Raw genomic sequence first — 22767 nt, 5'->3', positions numbered from 1 at the left:
TGGAGGGAAGTCTTGATGAGTTTTCAACCAGGCCAATGTGGAACTTCTCTGTTGGAAGGACATCATAAGAAAAGCCAAGATCTTAGCCATTGCTTAACTGTTTTTTTCAAGGCATATATCAGCTTTTGCTAATTCAGAATCAGAGGGAAAATTCAAGAGATGTTCATGCACAAAATGTTCTGTCACGAAGTCATGAAACTTAGGCCGTGTTGTGTAAAAAGAAGCCCAGGATGGACACTCTGAAAAGCAAGTTCCAGTGGGCCTAGGCATGCATTGTTCCTGATCAGAAGGGTGCCAGAACACTGAACTACAGAATGGACATTTTTGTTCAACTCGTAGGCTGGGGGTTGTAAGCAGTCCCAAAACACTTCCAAAGAGAATGACCAATCCCTTTTTGAGGAATTGCTCTAAGTCAGCTTTCTGTCTCAGGAGACACTCAACAAGATTGACTCATCCCAGAGAGCTCTGCTGAACTCCCTTTTGAAAGGATTCTGCTCAAATCTGCCTGGTAGAGCCTAAGAAAGTATCATGGGTACTGATCAATCCCTCCCAGTCAGAGAATAAAATCTGGGGTGAGTGTTGAGTTGATGTATCATTTGGGGAAACAAGAGCTGAGGTTTTTTGCCAAACACTTTTCTAATAAGGAACAAGAAAAGGAGGTGAATTCTGTGCAGACTGAGGTGGATGCCAGATTTCTGGGACCTGGGAAATTTAATCTCTGAGCACTGCCCCCATCAGAGAAGACCAGATGGATTGGGATGGTAGTGGTAGGGGATTGGGTGGGTAGGTGGGTAGGGGTCCTGTGAGGAAATAAGATAGGCCAAAATGAGTACCAACCTGGGTAGGAATGAGGAATGAGCCCGGCTATGTTTTGGTCTCACCAGAAACATATCCTGTTTCCTTAACGCACCTTTATAAAAAAATTCTCCCTTATTGAAAATAACTTGAATTTGACTGAAGAGGTTCCCTGCAAGCCTAAAGATCTCTATGCCTCAAATAAAGACCACTCTACTTAGAACAGTACAGAACTATGCACCAAGCAATCACTGTCAAGACCTGGGGCTGCTGAAGGTGGGGTTAGTTGACTAGGGGCTTTTTTAGGTGCCCCCACCAACTGTGTGATCTCAATATGTGGAGATGGGAACAGCCTAGAGCCCTAAAACAGGATCCCCTCAGGCCCATGGGGCCTTACCATGGCATTAAGCCAATACAGTTAAAAACTAGGATTTAAGTCTCGGCTGCTTGCTTGGTTTATCATTTTGCCATTAAAGATGGAGAGGAGTCATCCAGAAAGGATTTTTAGGAAGGAAAAATAAAAGATAAAAAATAATTCATTAAGTGCAACTAAATTTCCTTTCCTTTAAATTATTACCACAACACCTCCTCCCCCACCCAAATATATATATATACATATATATAATATACTGTATATTTATATAGCATCTTGAATCAAAGACTCAATCAAGGGTAGCATGTAACATCATATAACAAACGGCTGTGCCAAGAGGGTCTAGGAAAAATATCCCAAGAACCAAAAAGCAACAACAACATAGGTTCCCCCTTCCTCCCACCAATGCCATCCTCCATCCTGTGATGGCCAGAGAATGGAGGCCAGGAACCTGGAACAAATGAAGACCCAAAGCCTAGGCAGGGGTGACTACCATGGTAAAGCAAGCAGTGGCTTTCTTCCTCTTATGATGAGATCAGACCGAGAAGATAAGGGAGAAGAGGCTGGCCTAAGAGAGCATTTGGAGATCCAGTATTGCAGTGGGAGGAGGGAGGCTGGGAGGAGAGGTTGGGCAGGAGAGCAGGCAGGGGACTGTCCCATGCATCGGTCACTCCCCTTCCTCCTTAATGCGCTGCTGCTTGTTGCGACGAGCATCCATGTCAAAGTTGAAATCATTCCAGTCTTCCCGGGGAGGGAAGGAGATGGTCTGGCGGAGTGTGAAGCGGACGGCATCAATGACCCGCTCACCCCGTGTCTCACTGGAGCCCACACTGACAGTGGAGGAGCCACTAGGGGTCCGCAGCAGGTGGGGAGGTGAGGAGAAGTCATGGAGCTGCCGGTGGTCCAGGATCCCCTTCCAGATGGCATGTCGGAACTGCTCTGGGATCTTCAGACTTGCCAGATCCTACCAGGGAGGGGAGCAAGTTGGTAAACTGAGCATGATAGAATTAAAGCTGCCCTGGACCTTGAAGTCCATTCAGTTGAAATCCCTCATTTTACAGAGGAGGAAACCATAGCGCAGAAATAGCAAATGACTTGACCCAGGTGACTCATCTAGGAAGAGTATAAGGCAGAATTTACACCCAGATCTTCTTGGCTCCAAGTCCAATACTCTAGCTATGATGTCACATTGCCTTTCAAGGGCAAAGGTATAGGCACTCACTTAGGTTCCGTCAAAGGGCGAGCAACTCAACAACCCTTGCATTTTGCAGGTAAAGTTGGCTGCTTACTGAAAGCCTCTGATGCCAGTGCCAAGGTAGAGAGTAGCAGGATGGCCCTCAGACATCACAGCATAAGATATGAAATAGCAACAACAAATCCACTTCAGAAACATATAAGGAAGGCACACAATGCTATTCCTAGATTGCTGAGTGTCGTTGTTAGCTGAAAGTTAATGGTCTCAGGGGAACAATTCAGCAACAAAACTATCTGCCCTTAGACCCCTAGACTTCTTCTCTGTTAAAGATAGGCCAATAGCCAGGAAATCCTACTGAGTTCCATAAATCAGCATTTATTTCAGAGATAGAGGGTAAATCATGTCTTTTCCCCATTATCTGTTTGTATCAAATCTTTCTTTGAAAGTTAGCTTAATGCTGAATCATGAGATAATATGCAGAACTGAAAAGGACCTCTGAGGGCATCTAGTTCAACCCTTTCAGTTAACGATGAGGAAAGTGAGGCCCAGAGACTGAGACTGATCAGCTCAAGGGCATCCACGGAATAAGTGGCAGAGCTAGGATTTGAATCTAGGTCCCAGGACTTTTGCCCTGAGCTCTCTCCTCTGCAGTGTGGCTGTCCTGATGATAGCATCCAAACTGATCATTGAGAGTTGACAAAGTCACCCTAATATTTTCTTGGACATCTTTGATCACAGGCTCTCAGATTTTTTCACTAATCACCCCTCTCCTGGGAAGTGGGCAAAAAATCTGGAGAATTGTGTAAAGTTCTAGGAACTACATGGGGAGGACACTGATAAACTGGAGATCACCTAGAGATGATCAAAGACCTTCAAATGATGCCATATGGGAACTGAGGTTATTTCACCTGAAGGACATTATTACGGACCCTCCAGGGAAGAGGGCAGAGACTTAACCTGCTCAGACTCAGAGAAAAGAACCAGAAATTATGGAGAGAAGCTGTAGGAAGGTAGACTTTGGTTTGATGTCAAACATTGACTAACCAACCATTACAGTGGGACAGAGATGACTAGGAAGGGGGGTGGGGGTCTTTGCCCAAACCCTTCATGGGAGGTCTTCAAGGAAAGGCTGTAAGGAAACAGTAAGACAGCTAACTGTGGTTGTTAGCTGAATGGACTTTTCCATTTGCACCCTCTGTGCCTAGTACAATGCCTGGAACACAGAATGTGCTTTGAAAAAAAAGTTTCTTGATTGAGTAATGGATGAAACTCTATGCAGAATGTAGAGACCCTCTAGGCTGTGTCCTCAAATATTTCCCAGGGTAGGGGCATGGGGTGAGGCACAAGAACAATGAGAGCTTCTATTTCTGTCTCACTTTAGAGAATAAGAAAATGTGCAGAATGTCAGGCATACATTGTTTTATTTTACCGATGAGTAAACTGAGGCTCAGGGAGATGAAGATGATAATTTCCCACAGTCACACAGCTCAGATGTGTCGGAGGCAGGATTCCAACCAAGGCTGTCCTGAATCCAAGCCCCACACTCTGTCTGGCAGAACAGGGTTAGGGTTGTGCTGCAAGAAACTAGGCAGCTGTCCTCTCCCTTTTTAAGTGAACATTAAGCCATTTTTTTTTTCCTGGCATTTAAAATAATAGTTTTAGAAGATTTTCCTGCAAGGGTTCTGCCAAATGTATTTTTATTGTTGTTTATTTGTTCTTAAACTGGAAGGTTTCACAACTGTGGAAACCACTGCAGTAGGGCACCCAGGGTCCTGAGAATAATGGCAAAGAGAATTTTATTCCACTTTCCCTCTTAGCAGCCACACTCTCCTATTCTATTGTAAATTATCTCCTAGCCTGAATCTCTCTTTGCCACTGCAGGTGCTCAACAGGTTTTGTAGATCCAAAGTAGGAGTGGAGGGAGGTAGCAAAATAGACCCCTCATTCCTCCCTCCCTCCCTGCCTCTCTCTCTCTGTCTCTCAAGCAGGCACACACACAAACACACACACTCACACTCACACACACACACACACACACACACATCTTCCCACCAGCCTCAGGTTCTAGTAATGGAAAAATGGCAATACTAAGAGTCTAGAGAGAGGTGCATCCCAATCACAGTTCTGATACCAACTAGCTGTATGACCCTGGGCAAGTCACTAGCCTCTTTTATTTAGTTGTTTCCAATTATGTTCTATACTTTGTGACCGCTTTGGGGGGATTTTCTTGACAGAGATACTGGAGTGGTTTGCTATTTCCTTCTGCAGCTTATTTTACAGATGAGGAAACTGAGGCAAATAGAGTTAAGTGACTTGCCCAGGGTCACATAGCTGGTAAGTAGCTGAAGACAGTTTGAACTTAGCTCTTCTTGACTCCAGGCCTTGAACTCTATCCGCTGCACTACCTAGCTGCACCACTGCCTCAATTTCCTCAATTATAAAATGGGGATAATAATAGCCCCTACCTGCCAGAGTTGTTGTGAAGACCAACTGAGATATTTGTAAAGTGTTTGAAACATAGTAGGTGCTTACTAATGTTTATTCTCTTTTTCTTCCCCCGTCATAAAGTCATAGATTTGGAGCTGGAAAAGATCTTAGAAATCATCTAATCCAACCCCCTTATTTTACATCAGGGAGGATTTAAAAAATATATTTTATTATCTGAGATCAATTCAAGGCAAATGGAAAATAGTCAGGACTTGCTGCCCAAGTTTTAACTTTCATTTCAGCTTTTTAACCCTAACCTCCACTTCGTCTATCAGAGAGCATCAGCCTTGGGTGGTGGCCGAGGGCAGGGCTCCAGACGTTGTTTTAAAAGAAGGAGTTTTTGAGTGTCAAGGTTGGGGATAATGAAGACGGAGCTTCCATTTCATTTTGTTTTGTTTTTAAGGCAGCATCAAAATGAAGACCTTCAGCTTTCCCAGTCCTAGGGGTCTGGTGGGCAGGGAAATGAGGGCAGCTCATCTTGCAGAAAGTGGTGAGACCTGGACAGCCAGCACCCCAAGACAGAGACCCAGGCACAAGAGCTGCAACCAAGTGACCAGCAAAGAAACCAAGGAAGGGAAACCAGAGAAAGCCAGGCAGCTCCCTCCCACCCAACCTCCCTCCAAGGAGTTTACCCTGACTTGGGAAGATCAGAGCTTTCCGGGAGGGACTGCAAGCAGGAGCTGGGGAGCCCAGCATGACTGAGGAGCCTCAGAGTGGGACCCATGTAACTGGAAGCAGCAAGGACCAGGGAGAAACGACTCTGAAGCTGGGCCTTTGGGGGGAACCTGGTCTTGGACTCTGCTTCCCTGTTCAGCTTATTGTGCAACTCTGTTGGGTACTTATTGTGAAGAAGGGCCACACCTCCATGGCTCCATCTTTAAGTGAAAATTCTACCATTCATGTTCTCTCTCCCTCTCTCTCTTTCCCTCTCCCTCTCCCTCTTCCTCTCTCTCTCTCTCTCTTTCTCTCTCTCTCTCTCTGTGTCTCTTCTCTCTCTCTGTCTCTCTTTTCTCTGTCTCTGTTTCTCTCTCTGTCTCTCTGTCTTTGTCTCTGTCTCTCTCTCCCTCTCTTTCTCTCTGTCTCTGTCTCTCTCACTGTCTCTCTGTCTCTCTCTCCCTCCCTCCCTCTCCCTAATCTCCTCTGTCTCTCCTCTCCTCTCCTCTTCTCTCTCTCTCTTTCTCTCTCTCTCTATCTCCCCCCATCTTCTCTCCCCTACCCCCAATGCTGTAGGAGAAAACACAATCTTAGTATCTGCTGCCGATAGAATGTAAGCTCCATGAGGGCAGGTACTATTTCATTTAGTCTTTGTATCCCCATGTCCAAAAGCAGTGCCTAGCACATAGGAGATGCTTAAATAAAACTGATTAATTGAATGACTAGAAAAGGGCTATGAATTCCTTTGGGAATATAAGCTCCATGAGGGTGAGGAGCATCTTTCCAATTTCCCATAGGTCCTAGGACAATATTCCTGCACACAATAGGAACTTGGTGGATGGTTATGAGTCAAGGAGGATTGGCTGCTGGGCCACTAACAAGTAAAGAATCCTACTGTGGGTCTTCCTACATCAAAGTGGAGTTGTGAGTTCTAGACTTGCAAAGATCTGGGTTCAAATCCTGCCTTTCCTACTAGCCAGGCAAGTCAGTTGATCTCTCTGACCCTCAGTTTCCTCATCTGTAAATCAGGGACAATAAAAACACCCACTTTACAAAGTTGTCGTGAGGCTCAATTGAGATAATACATGGAGTCCTTTGGAAATCTTAAAGTTCTCTACCAGTGTGAGTTGTTGTAATTAATATTTATCATCATTAATATACTTGTGACTCAGTGGAAAAGCTCCATGAGAAACTGGAGGTGCTCTGAACCCCAAGACACAGGTGATACATGTCAGAGGGCAGGTGGAACAGAAACAGAACTGAGAGGCAAGGCTAACAGTTACTTACATCCATGGAGTAATGCTCAATCTGATAGATGGTGGTCAGCCCCTGGGTCGTGAAATAGTCCAGACAGGATGAGCAGCCCAACCTCGCTAAAAAACTGCAAGGGGGAGGGGGGAGGAAGGAGGAAACAGAAAACGAGAGTTCACCCTGACTGCTCCGGCCAGAAAAAGGGAACCCCAACCTTCTACCCTCTGGTGACTGCTCTGGGGGGAAAAGGGGCAGAAAAAGTCATGAGGCAGAAGCCAACCAATGATTTCAGATGCAATTTCAGTCCAGGTCAAGGAGCACCAAGGTCAAGTAGCATCTGATCCTTCATGGAGAGAGCCTTTCAGGAAACCTGCTCTCCTCTAGAGGTGGTTTTGCCAGTAGGATAGACCCTGTGGCAACACAGTGTAGCTGAACTAGACTACATGGCCAGGGCTTTCATTTTGTTCTCTTCCTAATGGATGGACAGGCAGCATCCAGTAGTGCAGAGAGAGAAAGCTGCTGGCCTCGGAGTTAGGGAGACCTGGATTCCAGACCCACCTCTGACACATTCTGACTGTGTGACCCTGAAGAAGCTACCTAATGTCTCAATGTTCTAGGCAACCTTCGTTGGCAAAGGGAGTTTCCTCTTCTGGGAATTCCCCATCTAAATGAAGTCTACTCTCTTCTCTCCTACCATACAACTCACTCCCAGCTGGCTTAGAACTGTGAGCAGTGAAGCTGGACAGAAAAGAAAGGGAGTGAGACAGCGAGGGTGAACAAATGCTCATTCAGGAAGCCCCTCCCCAGCTGCAAACTGAGCACATGGACGTGGGCAGGGGGCGGCGGAAGGCAGACGAGGATACAAGGGTGTGGGCATGGAGAAGCCATGTCTACACATCCAGTTCATCCATTCATTCATCACAAATGCTTGTGGAATGATCGAAGGAAAAGCAATACAGACATGTGGTGAGAGCCCATCAGGAGCTGGCCCCCCCCCTGCCTTTGTAGTCTCCTCATACATCACTTCCCCTCCATACTCTGGGATCCATGACTGGCCCCCTGGCTGCTCCTCTAGCAACATATTCTAGATTCCCTTAATGCTCCCTTGCTGATTCCAGCTCATCCTGTCCACACCTTGTTTGTACAGAGTAGTTTTCTTGGTGTCTCCCCCACTACATCATCGTGAGCTCCTGGAGAGCAGGGACTGTCTTTGCCTTCCTTTGTTTCCCCAATGCTCACAAGAGCACTGCCCAACACATGGAAAGAAAGCACTTGAGAAATGCATGCAGTAAGCACTCAAGATTGCTGACCAACCCAAATCCCATCCTTTAAAAACAGGGCTGGGTGGGTTTTCTCTGAGTGATCTCTCCCAGATGGCAGGAGACAGACTCAGGAAAGAAGATGCCACTGCTGCACCACACAGCCGGCATAGTGACTAGAACACAGTAGGCACTTAATAAATGCTTCTTGATTGGTGAATTGACATAGCTGGCTTTCTATTAGATCCATGTCGGTGGATTTGATCCCCAAGGTCTGGCCAGCCACCCCAGTCACCCCAGCTACCCCGGCTTCCAGGGCTGCACATCGGAAGGGAGAGTCTGGGTACTCACCTGACGATGCTGCAGTCCGTGGGGTATGGAGGTGGGGGTGTGCAGTGGGATGTGGAGGGCATGGAAAGGGTAGGAGGCAGGGCCTGTGTTGGGCTGAGTCCATTTATATCTCCAGTCATTGGCATGTGAGTACCCATCATTGGAACTAGTCAAAAAAAGAAGAAGAAGAAGAAGAAGAAGAAGGCACAGAGAGATTCATGGGATCATGGTTCTAGACTGGTCGGCTCTCCTCTCCCTCATTTGACAGGTGAGGAAACTGAGGTCCATGGAAGGAAAGTAAGTTAAGGTGGGACCTCACAAGGGAGAGGAAGGGAATATACATTTCCATAGCACCTACTGTGTGCCATATTATCTCATTATCTGAGATATTAACCTAATAAGCCATCTATCTCACCCCTCACATTGTAGAGGAAACTTAACCAGTATAACATGCATAGTAAGCATAAGAGGCAGAATCTGGACCCAGGTCCTTCAGTGTTCCCTCCCTTCCACCCCCACTGCATCTCACTATTGGGCACCACTTGATGACATATCCTTGTGAACCCAATGGGCATCTTTTGGTTAGGTATTGCCGTAGGCAAGGGATTGCTAGAACGTTTCCTGCAAGACAATGTGCTGTGTGATCAGGCAACAGGAAAGTGAGACAGAATCTAGATCCCAGATTTTGAGCTGGATGGAACCTTAGAGATTATCTGGTATTCTCCCACTCTCATTTCAAAAGCAAGGCAACTGAGATCCAAAGGAAATGTGTCTGAGGCAGGATTTGAACCCAGGACTTCCTGACTCTCATGATGGTGCTCTCTCTCTTCTGCTTCATGATGCACAGAAAGCCAGAACTGAAAGAGCCTGGCATTGCGTTGTGTTTTTCAGAGTTTTGTTTGAGGTTTTTAGGAGATGGTGAATTTGGAATTTGGAATCAGGAGACTGAGTTTGAATCCTCTGTCCACATTTTTCTATCTGTGTGACCTCGGGCAAATCCCAGCCTCAGGACTTTGTGTAAAATGAAAGGACTGGATCAGAACTCAGTCTCTTCCAGGCTGAAGTATATAATTCTGTCTCCTCTTTCCCTGGGGTGTGGTATCCAGTGAGATCCTTAAATGACAGATGCCAGTTCAAGGGATTATGATGGCATGATCTGGGATATCTACTTCCCTGTTCACTGTCTCTCCTGGGGTGGGGGGCAGCTAGCGTTCTTATGATAACTCTCCTGCTCAGACAGAGCATCCTAGGTAAGTCAATGCAGCCGGCTGGATCCCCTTGACCTTGTCTTTGTCTTTGGCCCTGTTTCTTTCTGTCCATACACGACGTAAGGACTGGAAGAGGCTGATATTGTAATCATATTGAGTGTTCAACATGGTGCCCTGGCTCCTAGCCTACATTAAGCTGCCTCAAATATTATTTCATTCTTCCTTCTGTTTCTTCCCACATGGTGAAATTTCTTTTGTCCCTCTTCTTCTATCCCAAAGAGGCTGCCCCGAAGGTGAGCCTTTGTCCTTTGGGCTGAGGATAAGGGGAAAGCTCATCCATCTAAAGATGATGGTGCCCTGAGCCTTTTCTAGCTCAGGTGGGAATAAACCATCCAAACTGGGGGAAAGGTCACTTTTATCCATAGCCTTAGGTTGGTTTTCTCTGAGAGATTTAGGGCAAAACACAGAAAAGTAATACACAGGTTGAGAATGAAGCTGGGGCTCTGGGGATAGAGTGTTGCAAGTGGACTCAGGAAGACCCGAGTTTGAATCTTGCCTCTCACCCTTGCTAGCTATATGAACTTGGGTGAGTCACTTATCCTTTGTGGGCCTCAGTTTCCTCACCTGTAAAATGAGGTTGGACTAGATGACATCTAAGGTCACTTCAGTCCACCTCTAAATCTATGACCTGAAGATCCTACAGAGTTACAGTGGATGTCTTCAGTGCTGGTGGAAGGAGTGCCCACAGTGCCCCAGATGAGTGTCCTTCAGGTGTGTGGCCTCCCACAGCATCCAGCTCTCTTGGACCTTGATTCTGCCCCCTTGCCCACCCCAACCCCACTCCCCAGTCATATCCCAGACCCTCCCGCAGACAGCACACAGTGTTCTCCAAACGCTGCCCAAAGAAAGACTTACTGTTGGCTCCCATGCCATCGGGGATGGCAGTTGGAGTGAGGGCATTGCGCTGCTGAGGATTAATGAGCTGGCTGACAGAAGGGAGCTTGTTGATGCTGGTCATCTTGCTCAAAGGTGGCGAGCTGGTGCCGTATGAGGTTTGCGACTGCATTGAGGTCCTGGAATAGAGATGCACGCCTGAAGTGAGGCATGAAAGGAGAAGCCCAGAGGGGGGTAGGAGAGAGGACAACTGGGCCCTCCAGGTCCTAACCAGGTCAGCTGGCTGGTAGAATGGGGCTTGGGCCAGAGGATCACTCTGGGGTGGTGTGAGAGAGTACAAACCAGCTCCTTGGGTTCCAGCTAGAAGAAATATCCCCATCTGGAATGACACCTCTGACAAGGAAGTTGGGGGTTACTAGACAGAAACCAGCAGAGCATCAAAATGCTTCCCCTGCCTTCCCCCCGGGTGTTCCTCATAGACTCCGAACATAGTGTCTGTTGAGTGTCAATTTGCACCAAATCCTTCCCTTCTCGTGGTCTCTCCAGCCTTTCCCTCTTTTGATGCCTGTAAAATCACCCCAGACCCAACACATGAGGAAAGCGATGGGGGCAGAGACACACTGATGGCTTAGGAAGGACGTGAAGGTGAGAAGGCTACCTCCCAGCCAGGGTATTCCATCTGGAGCCTCCTGCAAAGGGTATGTTTCCCTCTGACTGGAATCCCAGATCCCAGGAGGATGCCCTATCTCTGAAAACAAATGTCTAACTTGTGAAGTAAGAAAAACAGCAGCAACTCCTATTTCTAGGAAGCTGTAAGGCCTTCAAAGCACACTGGATGGATTAATTCAGACACACTACTACAACTTCTGACATCCAATCCAACAATCTTTCATCCTGCCTCAACTCCCCCAGAAGACCTTTCTTCCTAAAATATTACAGTATTGGACGAAGATCTTAGCCTGAAGTTCAATCAGCGGTTAGGCAGTCAAGGATCCAGTTTATTCTTCCCCTTCTTGGCCCTCTGGCTTTGTTCCTGTGTTTGGATTAAAGTGCGATGTCAACCTCCATGGAAGAGTCACCTGAAAGACCACAATCTTTAAGAACACTGGACTTGGAGACAGGAAGACTTGGGCCCAAATCCTACTTTGGATACTTATGAGCTATGTGACCACAGGCACATCACTAAGGCCAAAGGGCTTCAATTTTTTTTACCTGTTAAATGGAGATGACAGTACACTGGTACCTATTCTACAGTGTTTGTGTTTAAAGTGCTATGCAAAGGAATGGCTGAACAAGTCATGGTCTATGAATGTTATGGAATACTACTGTGCTGTAAGAAATGATGAACAGGCAGACTTCAGAAAAACCTGGAAAGATTTATATGGACTGATGTTGAGTGAAGTGAGCAGACAGACAGGAGAACATTGTACACAGTAAGAGTCACAATGTGCAATGACTTACTTTGATAGACTCATCTCTTCTTAGCAATGCAAGGATCCAAGACAATTCCAAAGGACTCGTGATGGAAAATGCTATCCACATCCAGAAAACGAACCATGGAGTCTGAATGCAGATCAAAGTATATTTTTTGCTCTCTCTTTTTTTTCCCTTTTTTTTAATTTCTTCTTTCTCGCGGTTTCTCCCCTTAGTTCTAATTCTTCTCTACAACATGACTAAGGTGAAAATATGTTTAATATGAATGTATATATAGAGCCTATATCAAATTGCATGCTATCTTGGGGTGGGAGGAGCAGAGAGAGGGGGAGAAAATTTGGAACTCAAAATCTTATGGAAGTGAATGTTGAAAACTAAAAATAAATAAATATATTTTAAAAATAAAATAAAATGCTTTGCAAGACTTTATATATATATATATATAATGTTCTTATTATTTACACATATAAATGTATATGTTATATTAGCACATACATTAGCACAGCCCCTAGGCTTGGGGGCTCAAGGTCAAAGTGATTCCAATTTTAAGAAATCAAGTTATGACCAACGAGAGTTTGAATAGCTTCCCCAGCATTGACTCTGCTATAAGTATTGGTGATCAATAATGCATGTTGGGTCACTGTGAGAGAAGGGGCCTCAGAGGTTCCCTGGTCCCCCTTCTAATTCTACAGGTAGGTGAAGTGAAGAACCCACAGTTAGGGGGCTGGCTGGCAGGATTCAAACCCAGTACTGTTTCCATGGCACCAGCCATGGTACATTTGTATATCCAAGGGTACAACATTGACTAGTTTGGCAGGCACTAGCGAGAGATAAGGAGAGTTGTGTGGATTTTGTTGTTCTTTAGCTGAGCTAGAAATTTCATTATTACTTTTAGAAGTATGGTTTCCACTGGGATTTGCCAAGGAGTAGTATCAGTCGCAGGTGTTTTTAACCTTTTCTTGTTTTGTTTTTAATGGTCCCCTTGGGCAATCTGGTAAAACCTACATTGTTTAGCTGTTCAGTCACGTCAGACTCTTCATGATGCCATGGACTTGTCCATGGGGTTTTCTCAGCAAAGACGCTGGAGTAGTTTATTCATAATTGAAGGAAATGCCAAATTTCAGTTTGAGATTAGTGAAAAATAAAGATCTATCTTTCCCTCTTCCAAGTTCATAGAACTTGAAATCTTTCCCCATATACATATATACATACATGTTTATGGCTGAAAGGGCTCCCAGGGTGCCTTAAAAACAACTTGGCTTTATGGCTAGGAAGATGGCCTTGGAGCCAGGCAGATCTGGATTTGACTCGTGCCTAGTTGTCAGTGAGCTGACATTCTACATATTTTCTCTTTGTCATTTGTAGGTGATATTGGAAAAGCTCACCATTAACAGGGTTTGGGAATACCCTGCTAACATCACATCCCCCCTGGTTGGTGAAAGGGGGAATGGAGGAAAGTAATACAACAGGAGTCAAAGGAAACTTTCTCTAAGATACCAGTAGCTCAAAAACAGACTAACTTAGAATAAAGAAAAGGAGACCCCAATTCCTGGAATATGGAATTGGGCCATGTGGTCACACCTCTGTTCTAACTTTCATGGAACCAGACCCCTCAAGTAATAAGCTCCCTATCACTGCAGGGATTGGATGAACATTGGTGGACAGACTCCTGACTTGAGGAATGGGGTTCAATGATTCTTATTAACACCCATGTACCTGAGGTGGGCAGAGGTCAGGGGATAATGGCCATGCCCCAGCTAAGAAGTAACAAGTAATCAGAGGTGCCACAAACCTAAACTCCTGCATGCCATAAAGACCCACAGGAAATCCAGGAAGGAGAATATGTGGGTGAGACAGTGAATGGGGATTGCAGAAAATGCTTAGAAGCTGTCAAATGTTTTTGTTTTTGTTTTTTTAATCAGCAGTAGCATTTTCAAGAGGTGAGGCAAACCTGAAATTCTGAATGTGCCACCCTTAATATAGAAAAAAATATATTTTAAGGAAGGGGGGAGAAAAGTGGGAAGGGAAGGGGAGAGACAGATATAGTGAAGCACAGAGAGAGAGAGAGATAGAGATAAGGAAAGACTAAAAGAAAGAGACAAAGAAATAGAGACAAAGAGAAGAGTGAGGAGAGGGATAAAAGGAGAGGGGGAGAGGGAGAGGTTTCAGAAGAGGTTCATTTCTTCTTGGAGCAGCAAGGTCAGAAATAGTAGCAGCATTATGATTACTCCACATGTTGCAGTAGGAATCCAGCTGAGCTAAACGAACAAGAAAGTTAGGAAGAGTGCCAATCACCATTTATTCAGAAAACTCAGGGACTGACTTTGGGGCTTGGAGCCCTTGTGGATTGGGCAGCAGGTCAAAGTTGCCTAAAAGAAGGTGGGCTGGATGGCCCAGGTCCTACAGGATCTAGAAGAATTCAAGAAAATAAGAGATCTCTGCTTTCCTTGGGAGGTGGGAGCCCAAATGGGGAAGGTGAATGACAGTACTTACCCTAAGAGAATTGGACATTTCAATCATTTTACCCCATGTGCTTTTTGTGAATGAATTGGGTGGAAATATGGAGTTGCATGGGGAGCCCTTCCAGCGAGAGGAGCAAACCTTGGCTGGTATCAACATTCTGAACAGAAGCAATGAGGCAGGGAAAGAAGACAAAGGGTAAGAAGGCATAAAAGGAAGATGGGAAGGGGAGAATGGAGGGAAGGAGGAAGGAAGGTAAAGATAGGAAGGAATAAGGGAGGGAAGGAAGAAGGAAGGAGGGAGGGAAGGAAATGAAGGAAGGAGAGAGGGAAGAAAAGGGGAAAAGGATGTAGAACGGAAGGAAGGGAATGAAAAAAGGAGGGAGAGAATCAGATAGGGAAGGAAAGAAAATAAGAGGAATTGGAAGAGAAGAAAAAAGCAGAGAAAAGAAAGGAAGAAGGAAAGGAGGGAGAGAAGGGAATGAGAAAAGAAGGAAGAGAAGGAAGACAGAAGGAAATTGAAGGAATAGGGGAAGGAAAGGAAGGGGAGGAAAACAGCGAATGGAAGGAGAAAGAAAGTTAGAAAGGAGGGAAATGAAGGATGGAAGGAAGGAGTAGAATAATAGAATTAGGGACAGGAAGAAAAAGTGGGAGAAAGGAAAATAGCATGAAATGAGCTTTCTCTGTTTGCAGGTGAGATTTCACAGACTTTAGAGGGCCCTCATGTGAAACACACACACATACACTGCACCTTCATGACCATTTCGTTTGACTGATGCTTGAAAGTCTACAACCAGAGAGTGGTCACTTGGCCATTTGACCTCTTGATCCCTGCAAAAATTAGTTCCAATTGTCCCAGGAAAGTAACTTATAAAACCTTATGAGCCATTGGCACTTGAGTATGGTTGAGTTTGTGAGATCCTTTCCTGAGAACAATATTGATAAATGGGAAGGTGGTAAGAGCATGCCAGCACATCTGAGAAAGACAAGGAAGGAAGATTCACTAAGGCTTGGGAGTTTTAGATGGGGGGAAGGTAGCAAGAAACAAACAAAAAAAAAAAAACTAGAGTTCCATAAAAGACCCTAAAATGTTTCAGTTTTGCCCAGGGGGGCAGTCTCTCTTTGCTTTGGCTCTGCTGTTCCCCTGATCTCTCTGCTGCACTCATGGAGAGGACACCATGGCTTCCATTCTAAAGGCTGAGTTTCCAAACATTTCCATTCATCTTTACGAAGCCCATTTTGTCCTTCCCAGGTCTTCAGAAAGTCATGTTTGAAACCTTGGCTAGGATTAAGCGTGAAAAGGACAAAATACAGACCTACCTCAGAGGGATTTGGGAAGGATGATGAACTGACTTTAAAAGGGACATGATAAAACGAGGAGCCTCTGGGCTCACTGAGGTCCTGTGCTCTCCAGGGGCATCTTCTCTATCCAAGGGCATCTTCTTTCTCCTTAGCAGCTATGCCCAAAGCACCCAGCCAACCTTGTAAAAAAGCCAACCACATCTAGAAAATGTAGATTGGTGCAACGACTATATGTGAGCATAGTAGCTTTGGTATCAACCTTTGGCTAAATATCGATCACAATTTAACCCTTACAGTAACAAAGACTAGTTAGATCAATGAATGGAGAATATCATTTACATGTCTACTTTAAAGGATGAGTCCTTGAGACTGATAGAAATGAAGATAGGCCATTGCCTAAAAACATTGTCTAAGGTTGGACTCGAGATACGAGGGGAAATTAAAAAGAAGGAAAGAAAAAGTAAAATTACATGAGAAAGTGGAAAATTACACATTTTTCTTAAAGAATATTCAAGTAAACCCAAGGTTTTTTCACTTATTCTTGGGTGCGGAGGACTTTAGCCAAGGCTGGGTTCCTTACTTAAAATCACCCAAAGATAGGGAAAGCGTAACAGAGTTCCCAATGGTCCTGATGAATCTAAGTCACCTGCCTGGGATGAACTTCATCACTGGGGACTGGAAGAATTGGTGGGTGTGATGGCTGAGCCACTGACGGTCAACTCTGGGCGGGGGTGGGGGGGGTGGCAGGGAGAATGAAAGCCAAACCAAAACTGTATCACAGGGAGAAGAGAAGAGTGTCTACTACAGGTCATTAGACAGTTTCTACTAGGGGCCAGAGAGTTTAACTTTAATTTCTGGTAGTCTTATAGAATGTAAAATTGACAAGATGGTTCAGGTTTGAGAGGCAGCTAAAGAAGACGATGGATAGAAAGCAGTACTTTGAGTTAGAAAGGCCTGAGTCTAAATCCTTGGGTTTCTTTTTCATATCCCAAGGTTTGCCCTCAGTTTGGCCTCTCTTGACTCAGTTTCCTCATCTCCAAAATGAGGGACTTAGGCCAGATGTCCTCTGAGGTCCTTGCCCAGCTGTGGACCCTTGAATCTTAAGAGTCTGATGCTTCAAGTACTGATATGATTCTCAGGGCGTGAGAAAGTCAACACACACCTTTAGGGAAGAGAGACGGCAAAGAAATCCTCAAGAGAAACCGAGATGCAAAAGTTTATTGAAAACGAACAATCACACATCTGTTGGCTACAACCTCACAGGACAGCTCTGCATTTGACACAAAGCAACTAGCTGGGGACTGAAAAGAAACAGGGACTTTGTTTGAAGACCCCAGGGATTACTCATTTAAAATGACTTTAAAGTTTATGAGAAATGTTGAGATTCTTTAAACCATTGCTCAATTAAAGTTTAAAAAACAAACAACAAAACAACAAAACAAAACAAAACAAAAAACTAGTCTTCCTACCCCTTCCAGAATAGAAAAGGATTTGATTCCTTTGAAGGGGTCGTTTTTCAATCTGTCAGCACATAAAGGTCCTTGGGAAAATATCATCGATAAATATCCAGAACGTGTCTGGCTTTGTAGGAGGACCAGGAGGCTCTTGTCCCAATTCTCTGTTACAGAATAGGGCCTTTAGACTCTCCATCAGTGAAACTGCTTGGGGCAGTCATCAGGCAAGTGAGCAGCCAACCAGGGCTATTGTGGTTACAGGAACCAACCAACCCGCCTTCTCAACAAAACCTCACTTGCCCATCTCAGGCTGTTTAAAAAAAAATAAATAAATAAAAAATAAAACACCATTCAAGGAAAGTCTTTCAAAACTCATATGGAAGAAGACTGCACACCACAGAAGACACAGTGCAGGTGCCCAGGCTGTCACGCCTGCCTTCTGGGAGCCCCAGGCCAGGTAAGGAGGGAGGACATCAAGAGCCATCTGTGCTCAGGAAAAGGGCTAGGATACAGCGCCTAAACAATTTTCAGTCATCACCGCCTCTCTGTGCTCTAAACATCTTAGTCGGCTCCTACTACCATCATATACCATGACCAGCATTAGACAGGCCAGACTGAGCCACTCAGGCACTGGCTGCATATTTAGACATAGAACAATGAAAACATCTGAAAAACATGTTTTTTACTTCCTCTTTTATAAAGCCTTTTAAAAGATTGAGACCAGCTCAAAAGCACCCAAGTATACGTCACAAATTAGACAGAAGGTAACAGGAAAGGATTCCACCAAACATTGTACATTGTGGTGCCTGGCCAACCAACTCCAGCTCTCCAACTCAGAGGTTGGTCAGTCAGTCAGTCAGTGAATGTTGTGTGCTGGGTGCTGGAATCTGCAGGAGGTGTCTTTTAGGATAGAATTCTGAGTCCCTTCAGGAGCTTGTTTTCACTACTGGCTCTGGGTCTCAGAACCAAAGTGTTACCCACCCCTGCGTCCCAGGGCTGAATGAACAACACAGACACACACCACACCAGCCCCACTCTCCAAAAGGCAGAAGTAGTGCTGTTTTATGGGTAGACTGACGGGTTTGGGGGGTTGGAATGTTTAAAGAAGACGTCGGATTGTTTCGGAGCATCTCTGCAGGGCTCCATGAGTTCATTCCTGAAGCAGGCGGAAAGGAGACTGCAGAGAAGGAAGCAGAGAAAAGAAAAGATGAAGGCTTAGGACAGTGAAAACCGAATTCAAATGAAAACAGAAAGCCATGTGCCTTCTACCTTCATGACCATGGTATGGGAAGGCTAGATGAAGAAATCTCCCCAAGCCCTCCCCTTAAGGAGACTCTGAGAGTGTGCTGGCAAGTGTATGGAGAGGGAAAAAAAAAGGAGGGAGATTTAATAACATAAAATATCATCAGCTCCAATTATTCCACCTTCTATATTAAAGGTAATTGAGAAAGCCTGGACAAGAGCCGGGCACTCGAAGTCTATGAAGATATCAGGATCTTATCTGTCTGTGGGCTACGTCATCACATCATTCTTAACTCTCATTAATGAGCAGTCTGTGTTCCCAGAAGAAGGTGGAGAAATCTTCCTCAGATAGTGCTTAATTCCTTTATCACTCTGTTGGCTAACCCTACTTTGGATCATCCCAATGCAAGCAACTTCTGCTTAATGAAGGCAAAAGTTTAATGTCCCAAGTGTTGTAAAGCACCATAGACCACTGTTTGCCAAGATGCTTTTCCAGTCTCACTTGGTCATCATTTGTCTTTCATAAAGACTCCAAGCAAGGCTTGGTGAGCACTCCAGCTGAGCTCAGAGGAAGACTGGCTGCTGAGAACTTAATTCATTTCAACCAATATTTCTTAAGCATGCACTCTGAGCAAGACATTCAAAAGGGAATCCAACAGCGGTGCCCACAAGGGAGCTTACTGCATTGTCTCAAGAAAATGGAGGAGTTTTCCTGACTATTGAGAAATTCAAATATAAGCCTCTTCTATGTTTTTGTTAAATTAAATACAACTTGTCCTAGATGAAACAAACAAAAAGCCCAATGCAATGCATTGATCAGAAGGCCAAGATGGATTCTAGTACTACCTTCATAAACTGTGTCTACTATTACTGGATCAGGAAAAGAAATAGGGAAAACGCAGTGGGCTTTCTCTACAGAGGAGCAGTGTATAGGATTCAGCACTCATTAATGGCACCCTTTGGAGGGGTTCCTGACACTCTTTGGATATTTCAGAGTTTGATTTTTGCCTGTTGCCTGGAGTGGAGGTTTTCTGAAAATACAGTCTTTCTCATGAGAACCCACCATAAGATATCGAGCTTTGTTTTCTGCAATGTTCAGAGGCTCCTTCATGCCTGGGTATTCAAAGCATGGTTCAAAGGAAGAAGTGCTCAGTGTGGAGAGGCCACAATGTATAGCCCTTCTCTTATTGCCTGGGTGACACTGGCCAATGTGTTTGACCTCTCTGGCTCAGTGTAACTTTAATTCTGAGAGAATTCAACTAGATGAGCTCTGGACCCATTCTAGCTTGGGATCTATGGTCCTATGATGTCTGTGTCCTTCTGGCTTCAAATTTACGATCTTAGAACCTTCTCAGAGATTGGAAATAGCGGATTTCTAAAGCACAGGAGTGAAGAAGTAAATGGACAAGACTGAGGACAGCAGAACTGTGGGGCTGGAGAATGAGCCTGCTTTAATTTTAGTATCTCAATTCCTATTTCTGTGATTTTATCTGACTGGTAAACTCCTAGAATGGAAAACCCCTCCACCAACACATATGACTAGCTATTACTTTGATAAATTCTAGGGAGTTGCTTGAAACACAATGAGGTTAAGTGACTTGCCCAGGGTCACTTAAACTCAATGTCAAAGGTGGTATTGTAACATAGGTTGTTATCTTTTTCTCAAAGATCAAAATTCTATCCATTAAAGCTATTCAGTTAAATTACTGCTGGATGGAAGCTCCATATATCTAAAGAATTTGACAGAAGATCCCTAAGATGATGTCCACTACTCTCTTATACTAATGGATCACAGGCCTCATCAAGATGGGTATGCCCTCCAAAAACACAAATTGCGACTCAGTCAGCCAGGTTTCTTGGTCCTGCTCAAGTCTTGCCCCATGTCCTCCTGCAAATGTTGTATAAGGATGAAACCCATACAACTACTAAGCCATTGGTCATGAAGATATTGGAGGGGACAAAGAAACAGACAGAGATACACACACAGAAAAAGAAATACTTGCAAAAGAAAATGAGTGATCAGGCAGAGAGAAAACAGGGGTGAAAAACTAATTGCTGCAATTCCATTGCAAACATTTCACCATCACCTAGAAGAGAATATATTCCTTTGCCTCTCCCTTCCTTAATATAATGACTAATTTCCCTTCGCTTTAAAAGGGGGCAGAGAACTGATTTCCTCCCAGAACAAAAGTGTTATCATTTATCCTAAGGAAATTGCAGGCTATTACAGTCATTTTCCAAGCTGATTTATTCTTTTCAAATGACTGTCAAAAAATTAGATTTCCATATTCCTTGCTCTAGTCATTTATGACACCTTTGGGGGATTTACATGAAAATGGAACAGCTGGGAAAAAATCACAATCTCCCCCAAAAGAGCTTCCACAATATATTTTCTAGAGATTGGTGCTAGGCATCAGACATGCACACGTGTAAGCCTGTGACACACAGCACACACTCATGCTGGTAGATTCCAAAGGTCACACACTGAAAATAGCTAGTTTCTGATCTTCAGTTAAAAGCCCATGCTTACAACCACAGGAGCCTAGGTTAGTTTGTCCACACCAAGCAAACCAGGTGATTCCACGTAAAGCCATTTATTTCTGTTACTGAGCTCAGGGCCACACATACAGCAAAGCCTTGGGTGTATGCAATCTAAAGACGTCATCCCTTTCTGTTCACTGGAAAGCAATGTTTTTGTATGAGATGTGGGCTCATGGAAATTTCCTTTCCAGGAACCTTGTTCCAACAGCCAGTGGATCAGACCTCAAGCCCGTCAGCTGCTCCTGGTCCTCAGGCAGGAGGACACAGAAGAGAGGCCCTCCCTTCAGCCCAGCTCTTTCATTCTTTCCTCTCAGCACCTTCCTTTTCCTCCTCCTCTTACTGCTCTGAATTATACATGCTCCCATTTACAGAACATTAAACGTCTGCAATTTCCTTTATATACATAACCTCCCGTGATACCAGTACTATTATCATCACCATTTGACAGATGTCAGAACTGAGGCTCAGACTTGTCCAGGGTCACACAGTTTGGAAGGGACTGAGGTTGGCCTTTGGGTCTCCGAGTCCCTGCACTGGGCCTCACTGTGTCTCCTAAAAGCTCTCTTATTTATCCTCATTATTTAATTTCTATTAATCTATATAACGATAGCTCCTATTTTTCTAGCACTTGAAGACTTGGAAGTTCTCTCTACTTGGAAAGGAGCATGTAGGGGGTAAGGAGAGGGAAGTGGGGAAAGGGGAGAAGGAACAAACTCAGTGGGATACTTATCACATGCCCTCCAAAAACTGTGGAAAGCTGCATGTGATCAGTGATAAAATGCTATCCCCAACCCCTAGAAGGTCTTCCCAGGTTTTTAAGTGTGGATGAGTTCCCCCAACAATGCCCGGACCTTGCCCAGAGACCTTTCTCCTGAGGCTTGATTCATTAATAATACTTTGTTTTGGATAATGTGGCTACCACTCCAACCCATCCACCCCAGGCAGAAAGCCACCTTTGTTCTAGCCTGGAGAGGTCTGGGTGTATCTGGTGCTGAAATGTAACTCTGAAAATCCCTCCTTGGGCTTTTTTAAGCCTGAAAGGTTGCCCTTGTGTTCCCTGAGCCCACAATCTAACTGCCAAAGGACTGCCAGGGATCCAAGAGAGAGTGTTGAGCTCAGACAGAACCACCCACAAGTGTGGTCACACACTCAGGGCCCCTAAGCCTGGCTCTCTCCCGGAGGGGGGCCTCTCTCTTACCTGGCAGGGACCACACATAGTAATTAAGCAGGACAGCTCCGTCAGCAGCCCAAGGTTGGTGTAAGTCTCCTAAAGGTACTGTTTTGCATATCTCATCATGTCTATAATGATAGATTCGCTTGTGTTTGCTAACCCCTGCCCCTAAGATGTAGTTGAGTGAACTTGAACAAGATGCTTGCTCTCTCTGGACCTCAGTTCCCTCATCCGTAAAAAGAGGTGATTAGAATAAATGATCGCTCCAGTTTCTTCTATTCTCAAAGATTATGGCATTGGGGTGAGAGAGAAGGAAGAAAAAAATAAGCTGGGGAGAGAAAGGAGGAGCAGAGAAGGGAGGGGGAGAAAGAAGAAGGAGAAAGAAATAGGAGGGGAGAGAAAAGAGGAGAAGGAGAGGAGAGGAGAGAAAAGAAGAGAAGGAGAGGAGAGGAGAGAAAAGAAGAGAGAAAAGTGGGAGAGAAAGGGGAAAGAGGAAGGGAAAACAGAAGGAGAAAAGAGGTAGAAAGAGGAAGAGGGGGAGAGAGCAATGAGTAGGAGGGAGAGGACAGAGAGAGAAGATGGGAGGGAAAAAATGAGATGTAGTGTGGTGCAGCACAAAGAATACCTAATTTAGAGTCAAGAGACACTTTGTTTTAATGTCTGCTCCCATGATGACTAGCAGTGGGTCTGGGCAAGTCACTCATCCTCACTGAACCTA

At 44.8% G+C, this 22767-nt stretch overlaps 1 protein-coding gene across 3 annotated transcripts in view; it reads right to left on the bottom strand.

Annotated features, from left to right (window-relative positions):
• Positions 1–1372: 1372 nt before the first annotated feature.
• Positions 1373–22767, bottom strand: part of TP63 (tumor protein p63) — a 110113-nt gene continuing 88718 nt past the window's right edge. For 2 of the 3 annotated variants that reach the window (XM_027848742.1, XM_027848743.1), the window contains exons 9-12: positions 10468–10625; positions 8366–8510; positions 6792–6885; positions 1373–2132 (exon numbers count right to left, since the gene is read on the bottom strand). In XM_027848742.1, the coding sequence (XP_027704543.1) occupies positions 1836–2132; positions 6792–6885; positions 8366–8510; positions 10468–10625 (694 nt within the window). In that variant the 3' untranslated portion in view covers positions 1373–1835. The remainder of the gene's footprint in view (positions 2133–6791; positions 6886–8365; positions 8511–10467; positions 10626–22767) is intronic. The other variant, XM_027848745.1, reaches the window with a different exon arrangement.

This window comes from Vombatus ursinus, unplaced genomic scaffold, assembly GCF_900497805.2.
Source record: "Vombatus ursinus unplaced genomic scaffold, bare-nosed wombat genome assembly UNPS02006874.1, whole genome shotgun sequence".
In the NCBI taxonomy this organism is placed as follows: Eukaryota; Metazoa; Chordata; class Mammalia; order Diprotodontia; family Vombatidae; genus Vombatus; species Vombatus ursinus.
This window is presented reverse-complemented; position numbering and strand designations above follow the sequence as displayed.